The sequence below is a fragment of the Rhea pennata genome, chromosome 8 (genome assembly GCF_028389875.1).
Source record: "Rhea pennata isolate bPtePen1 chromosome 8, bPtePen1.pri, whole genome shotgun sequence".
Classification (NCBI taxonomy): domain Eukaryota; kingdom Metazoa; phylum Chordata; class Aves; order Rheiformes; family Rheidae; genus Rhea; species Rhea pennata.
The window spans coordinates 37,371,923-37,379,161 of record NC_084670.1 but is presented as its reverse complement, the minus strand read 5'-3'; the positions used below and the strand labels follow the sequence as shown (position 1 = coordinate 37,379,161).

Here is a 7,239-nt window from a genome sequence, read left to right as displayed (position 1 = left end):
TGCACTGAAAGGTACATGGATGAGTCCTAATGGGGCTGCAGGGCAGATCACATACACCTTCAAGATGCCCCAGAGGTGGCTGTGAGTGCATCAGCTTGCTTCCTTTACCCTTGAATTCGCCACAGGGCCCGACAAGGCACACTCGCTCCCATGCCCTCCATCACCTCCTGCTCTCCAGCTGCATCCACCTCCTCTCCATGGCATCCACACTCCTCCTCCCACACTTACCTGCAGCCCCCACCAGTCCCACCTGCCCCAGCTTTCCAAATGTACACAAGAAAAAGCCTTGTTTTAATATGGGCATGAGCAAATGCAGAAACAGGGCTTCCCAGGCAAGTTGCATCTTCTCGCTTGTGGAAGTCCGATGAGACGTGGCCTGGAGCTACCTGCTTTGCTGAATGTGCTCTGCACTGGAGGCGGACCGGCAACTCGGGGATGCTGAATTATGGGAAGCTCATCCCACACTGGTTCTTCAGCCTTGGTGCCGCCACTGCCAGGCTCTCCGCAGGCGAGCAAGCAGGGCTTGGATGGTGAAGCCTGACGGGGATGCTTTCCTGGGCTCTCGGAGGGCAAAGGTTGTGTACGTTGCCAGGAAGTGGACTGTGGGGCTGCTGTCATTCTCCAAGCGCTGAAGTACTGTGGTGGGAGGAAAGAGTGGTGATCATGGCCTGTATCAGCAGAGCCCCCAGGCCCTTCCTCGAGGGAGGGCCAAGGGGGAGCCAGGCACCAGGAAACCTGCCTGTGCTCAGTGATACTCCAAATGTTCCCCAAATTCCCTTCAGGAAGGTAGGCAAGAGCCCTCGAGCCTTGTGCAGGGCACGGGTGCTCTCTGCCTGGCCAAAAGCATTGGCCCTCAAATGCCCCAGAAATTCCCTGCATCTCCAGGCCCAGGCTCCTCTCACCAACCCCTGCCAGCCCTGCGTGCCCTACGTACGGCTGCACATCTCCTCCAGGTTCTCCCCGTGCCAGTCCAGGAGCCGCCCAGCAAGCCCTAAGCACACACAACCCATCACAAGGTGAGAGCCAGGCCAGGAGAGAAGGATCTGGGGCTGGGTAGAGGGACGTGGCCTTTGGGGCAGAGATCTAGTGCTGGGGAGAGGGACCTAGGGGCTGTGGAGAGGGACTTGGGGTCTGGTCAGATGGGCCCAGGCATTATGGAGAAAGACCAAAGGACTGTTCAGAGGGTCTCAAGTGCTGGGGAGAGGGATCCAGGCATTAAGGAGGGGGTTGTGGGGCTGGGGAGGGGGATCCAGGGGCTTGGGAGAGGGACCTGGTGGTGGGGAGAGGGTCGCAGATGCTGAGGAGAGGGACATGGGCTCTTGGGAGAGGGCCAGGAGGGCTGGGGAGAAGCACCCAGGTGTTATGGAGAAGGACCTAGGGACTGGGAAGTGGGTCCCACATGCTGGGGAGAGGGACCTCGGCATTCAGGGGTGAGGCGTGGGGAGAGGAACCGAGTGCTGGGGAGAGGGTCACGGTCTTTGAGGAGGGGAACACAGGCTCTTGGAAGAGGGCTGAGAAGAAGGATCTTGGGGCTGGGGAGAGGGTCACGGGTGCCCGGGGGGAGGGGGTTCTCACTGAGGAAGTATGCTGCCTGCTCCCGCAGGGGCATCCAGGGATGCTCCAGGTACCGGCAGCTGCAGCTCACATACTCGCTGGCTACCGGCCCGGCAATCCGCACCTGCAGGGACCCCCAGTAAAGGTGCTGGCACCGCTGAGCCTGCTCCCCTCTGTGGGACACCTATCCCCTCTCTAGGACAGGCGTTGCCAACACTGGGTCCATCTCCCCTCCCAGGACAGGTGAGGGCACAACCAAGACAGGGGCTGGCACGGCCGGGACAGCTGTTGGCACTGATGGAAAAGATGTTGGCAGAGAAGGGCCAGTGGCTGGCACCACCAGGACAGGGGCTAGGACTGCCAGGAGAGATGCTGGCACCTTTGGGGCAGTGGTGGGCACCTCTGGGAAAAGAGCTAGCCCTGCTTCAGTAGGGGCCGGCACCTCCAGGGAAGATGCTGGCACAGCTGGGACAGGGATTGGCACTGGCTTTGCAAGCAGTCAGATTGCAAATTGTCCCAGGAGAAGCAATCTCCAGGACAAGGGCTGGCACCTGCAGGACAGCTGCTGGCACTGCTTGGACAGGGGCTGGCTCCCACGAGAGGTGCTGGCCACAGCAGGACAGGGGCCAGCACCTCCGGGACAGGCCTGGCGCTGCTGGGGCTTCCTTACCAGGTACTCGCCAATACCCCAGATCTGTGCTCTCTCGGCCAGCTTCCGGAGCTGCTTCCAGCGTAGGAGCTTTGCAGCATCCACGAGGGCTGCCTGGGCCACCTTCGGAGGAGTGGGGAGACGGGTGATGGCACCACGGCCAGGCCAGGGACACCCCACAGCAGCCGCCCCGAGTGTCCCCCGGGTGGCCGTACGGCCTGCCACAGTGCCCTGTACCTGTGCTACCCCGGGGTGTGGGTCACTCAGATGCAGGAAGAGGGGCAGCAGTCCCTGGCGTGCCACCTGCTTCATCTGCTGCCTCTCGCTGCCTGCTGCCCGGCTCAGCAGCTCCCCAAAGAGCCGCATGGCCAGCTCCCGCACCACTCTGACCTCCTGTTGGGGCAAACACGGCAACGTCAGCAGCAGCGATGGGGAGTAACCGGAAAGGGCTCCCTGCCAGCTCCCTGCTGCCATCCTCACACTGGAGAAGAGGGACAGAAGGTCATGGGCCAGCTGCACAGCTAACCGGCTGCTTTGCGATGGGGTGATGTGGTGCAGCACGTTACTCAGCACCACCAGCGCTTTGGCATCTGTCTCCCCGTCAGCGTCCTGCAGCTGCTTCACCACGTCCGGGATCAGCTTCTGCATCTTCCTTGCCTGCAGCGAGACATGCAGCATTTTCCTCAGACCACTGATGGTGGAAATGCTCTGTACAGAGGAACGGGCGGCAAGCGCTCACTCACTGTGGCGGGTCTCTCAGAGAGGAAGAGGAGGCCGCGGAGCGCCAGCCAGCGCATGACTCGGCGCTCGTTGCCCAGCTGCTCCTGGCAGAGGTTCAGTGTCACCTCGTCATCTGCCGCGCACAGATCAGGGCACTGCAGCAGCTGCAATGGCACAGGGCCAGGGTGGCACAGGGACCAGTGGCCACAGCTAGGACCAGGACCCCGGCACGTAGCACAGCATTCCCACTGCCATCTCCCACTTGTCCCCCAGCCCTAGCCCCAGCCCCAGCCCCAGGGGCAGCCCCAGCTCCAGCTGGATCCCCTCATCATTGCCCCCTTGTGCACAACCCCTCCACCCCATCCCCGTGCTCTCAGCGCCATCCCCATGTCCCCATCCCCTCAGCCTGGCTCCATCTGCAGCCCTCTGGCCTTTCTTCAGAGCACATGGAGCGCTGAGCGCCAGCACAGAGGGTGCGTGAGACACAGGGGACAGCTGGGGACTAACAGAGGCACCAGCAGAGTCCTCGTTCTGCTGTCACCAGCCACCCCTTCCCACTCATGCCAGCACCTCACAGCCTACCTCGATGAAGAAGGCCATAGAAGGGATCTCCTGGCACCTGTCCTTGCCCCTCAGGGCCACGCTCAGGTTCAGGAAGACCTCAGCACGCTCCTCCAGGGGGTTGCCCTGCATCTGCCTGGCAATGGGCAGGAGAGGCACCGTGGTGGCCAAGACCGAAGGGCAAAGTGCAGTGGGACCCCGTGGTGGGACGGGAAGTAAGGACCGGAAGGGGCTTACCTGGCCAGCAAGGTAACCCCCGTGAGGTGAGTCTCAGGCTGGCTGATCATGTCCCAGCCACCCCGCTGCTGCATGGCAGTGACCTGCTCCCTATAGCCACTGCAGCACAACAACGCCTGCATGGCTTGCACCACCACCCTGCGCAGGGAGAAGAGCACTGATCTGTCATCCCCTTCTCCAGCATGGGCACTGGGGGACAGACCGGGTGGACAGGGTACCTGACATGCCTGTGAGGCATGAGTTTGCCCTCGCGGCTGAAGGCAGGGATGTCCTCTTGCGCATGGACGATGGTAAAGGACAGCTGAAAGAAGAGCGCCAGGTAGAGGCAGGGGAAGAGTGCCTTCACCTGCTGCTTGCACGTGTGCTGCAGGAGGATGATGTTCAGTGCCCGGGTTGCCTGCAAAGACACCAATGGCAGCCCTCACTAGTGCCACAGCTGCATGCACGGGGAGGCTTCCCTCAGCCAGCAAGCCTGTGGGGCAACTCACGGTCAGAGGGAGGATGCAGCTGAGGTCCTTGATGGTGGTGCCCGGTTTGCAGAAGGGCCGCTCCTGCAGCACACAGAGCAGCTCCTGCAGCACCTTCTCCGCTGTCAAAGACTGGGAGACCATCACCTCCCACATGGCCACGGCAACACTGTGAGTCCAAGCCAGAAAGGGTCAGGTCAGCATTGTGGCATCCTGCTGACCCTTGCCAGCGCTGGCCCACCCGGCGGATCCATTGAGGCCTGGAGGGAGCAGAGCTGCAGCCCTGCGGCAGCTGCACTCAGGCTGGAACCAGGGGAAGTGTACCTGTCACAGGTCGGGGAGCAGCTCAGCAGGCCAGTGACCACCTCACTGGGGTAGTGGCATGTCAGGCGGAGAAGGAAGGTCTTGAGCATGTCCCGGGCTGCGGCCTCACTGATGCCTGGCAGGTGCTCATAGATATGTGCCACAGTCAGCTGCAACTGGAAGAAACACGGGTTGGCACCAGCCTGCTGCCACAGGAAACCCCTTTGCCTGACAAATTGTGCTCTAGAGCCCCGTGCTTGGGGGTCATCACCAGTGGGCTGGAGGCTTACGTGTTCTGGCTTGGCAGCGCAGTATCCCATCATATCCTCAAGCACGTGTGTTGCCGCTGAGGTGTTGCAGGCACTGCTGTCCTTCATGCCCTCGATGGCCAGAAGCACCACATCTGCCTGCTCAGCCTCCTCACAGGCCTCCATGGGGCAGCTTGGGGGTCCATCCTCCTCCTTGACCCCAGTTCTCATGGAGACGCCAGGGCATCTCTCCATATCGTCAACCCAAGCCTCTTTCGGGCGTCTGGGGGGTCTGGCCTCCTCCTTGACCCAGGCCTCCATGGGGTGGCTGGGAGGATGGTCCTCATCCTCACCCCACACTGCCGCAGGGCGGCTGGGGTGTCTCCCTGCCATGCCGGCTCTGGGGCTCAGGCGGGACACGAAGGAGCAGTGGTGAAAGGGGGGCCTTCACAGGACCATGGGATGGCTGAGGGAGCTCCCTGGGAGATCCTAGCCGTCCCCCTCCCCTCACACTGAGGCGATGCTGTGGGGCATTACGTGACACCACGAGGGACCATTGGAGTCACAGTGGGGGGGACAGTGGAGGTCACAAAGGGCCCTGACATCACCCCGGTCGGTCTCTGCTGCAGCTCACTGCAGTGAGGCCTCCGTGGGGCTGGCTAGGAGGTGAGGGGGGCTGCTCATTAGCTAATTACACAAGGGTGACCCGTGAAGGGCCACCTCTGAGCCGGGGATTCCCCATGTAGGTCTGAAATAGGGAAGCTGGTGGGGAGTCTCCATGCCCAGAGTCAGCCAGGGGCTGGTGCTCCTGAGGCAGCTGAGGCAGCGGCAGCCATGGGGCAAATCGGGCTGGTAGGGGCTGTGGGCAGGGGGCAGACAGTTTTGGGGGGGGGTTAGCCAGGACAAGAGAAGGCTGAGAGGGGATCTTATTAATGTCCACAAATACCTTAAGGGAGGGGGGGTGGGGGGGAGTGTCAAGGGGATGGGGCCGAACTCGGATCAGTGCTGCCATGCGACAGGACAAGAGGCAATGGGCAGACTGTCTCTACCACAAGAAAACCTGAACATGAGGAAAAAGCAGTATTTTCAATATGTGACCTGTTACAGACAACCTTCCTCCTCACCTCCCAACACTGCCAGTTCTCTCATCAGCCACTGGAGACTTACATCACTCCTGTTAAAACCTAGCCTGATTCCATTCGAATCTGTAGCTGAATGTTGCGGCTCCTATGCACCAATTCCCACCTGCCCTCCTTAGAGAGTTGGCTGCAGACATAGGAGGGTTTTTCTTAATTGCAAACAAAAATAAAATAAGATACAGTTTAATACAAAGGCAAATGCACTCCTCTACTGTATGTTAAGTCCAAGCTGCCTCCAGTGAGGGCCACTTTCCACAAGAAATTACCTTCCTTGGACTGTTTTTGACTGGTAGGTAGAAATGGATAGACAGAAGCACTGCTACGGAGTAGACTAAGGAGACAATCAGACTCCTCAAAAGACAAGGCAAGTTTGAGGCTCCCTGAGGCTCAGAGCAGCAACTGGAGAGCTGAGCGGTATCTGATGGATAATGAGCAAGGGGAGGAGGAAAACTGGAAAGTTACAGAAAGTTTTCCAGATAGTCCAGATAGTCTGATATAAAGGGAACTTTACACATGACCACTTTGATGAGGACAGCTGCAAATATGTGAAAGATCAGTGAGATTACATGGACAGCATAATAGCCCGAGCAGTGGTAATGCAAGGCAAGGGGCAGAGCAGTACTTCTTCTCCTGAGATTAATATCTTTCCTGAAAATTTCCAGTGTGCTTTCATGGGAAAATGTTGACATTTTATTAAAACTATTCAGCCATTTCAGCTGAGGAGAAGGTGCTCCTATCTTTTCTTTAAATGTTGAAAACAATTCTTTACCTTTCCAGGCACAGCTCAGGTGTCTGAGCACAGGCACCCAGGGGCACTTGGGGAGGCCCCAGTGTATCGGAGGTAGCTGCTTGGGCCAGGCAGCTCTCATGGAGGACCTGTGGGAGCCCCTCGGAGCTGCAGATGGAGGCTGGGCAGAGGAGAACAGGGCACCTACAGTGGCACCAGCTGTCTGTATTCCTGTGACTGCAGTCCACCCCAATTCTGGAAATCACTTTCCTTTAAAGAAAAAATAATCGCCCTCAAAAGATCCAGTAGCCTTTCTTTTACACTCATGCCTGCACCATTAAAAAGATATTTGTGTGTCTTGCGCAGAGCTCAGTGGCCCCCGAACACTCCCTGCCCAGGGCTGTCCATGCCACTCCTCACTCTCTGTACGGAGTAAGTCGTGCGCACCGCGGAAGGGAATGACCACAGAACCCAACATCCCGGCCCTGTGCCTGACGGCAGCCTATCAGGTACTCAGGCAGACGTGACCTCACAACCACTCATCCCAGACAGGAGGGAAGGGCTGGCCTATCAGCTTCACCCACAGAAGTGACGTCACCGTCACTTTCCAACCTAAGTGCCTGCTCATGGTCCG

At 59.3% G+C, this 7,239-nt stretch overlaps 1 protein-coding gene across 1 annotated transcript; it reads right to left on the bottom strand.

The window, feature by feature from the left end:
- Positions 1-472: 472 nt before the first annotated feature.
- On the bottom strand, positions 473-5,132 carry LOC134143749 (maestro heat-like repeat-containing protein family member 7). Its single transcript, XM_062582036.1, has 12 exons — positions 4,782-5,132; positions 4,513-4,667; positions 4,210-4,357; positions 3,940-4,118; positions 3,722-3,859; positions 3,506-3,620; positions 2,947-3,087; positions 2,684-2,860; positions 2,441-2,596; positions 2,225-2,326; positions 1,576-1,678; positions 473-636 (listed from the first exon to the last, which is right to left on the bottom strand). Exons 1-12 carry the CDS (start codon positions 5,130-5,132, stop codon positions 473-475), a joined length of 1,929 nt encoding a protein of 642 aa, XP_062438020.1.
- Positions 5,133-7,239: the final 2,107 nt, after the last annotated feature.

What these genes read in the sequence shown, in the direction of transcription:
- LOC134143749 (XM_062582036.1), bottom strand. Translation starts at nt 5,132, where the DNA reads ATGGCAGGGAGACACCCCAGCCGCCCTGCGGCAGTGTGGGGTGAGGAT. An exon ending in TCTCTGAGAGACCCGCCACA is followed by an intron (nt 2,861 to 2,946) that starts GTGAGTGAGCGC and finishes GTCTCGCTGCAG; the next exon opens with GCAAGGAAGATGCAGAAGCT. An exon ending in GCAGGCAGCATACTTCCTCA is followed by an intron (nt 637 to 1,575) that starts GTGAGAACCCCC and finishes CTCCCACCACAG; the next exon opens with TACTTCAGCGCTTGGAGAAT.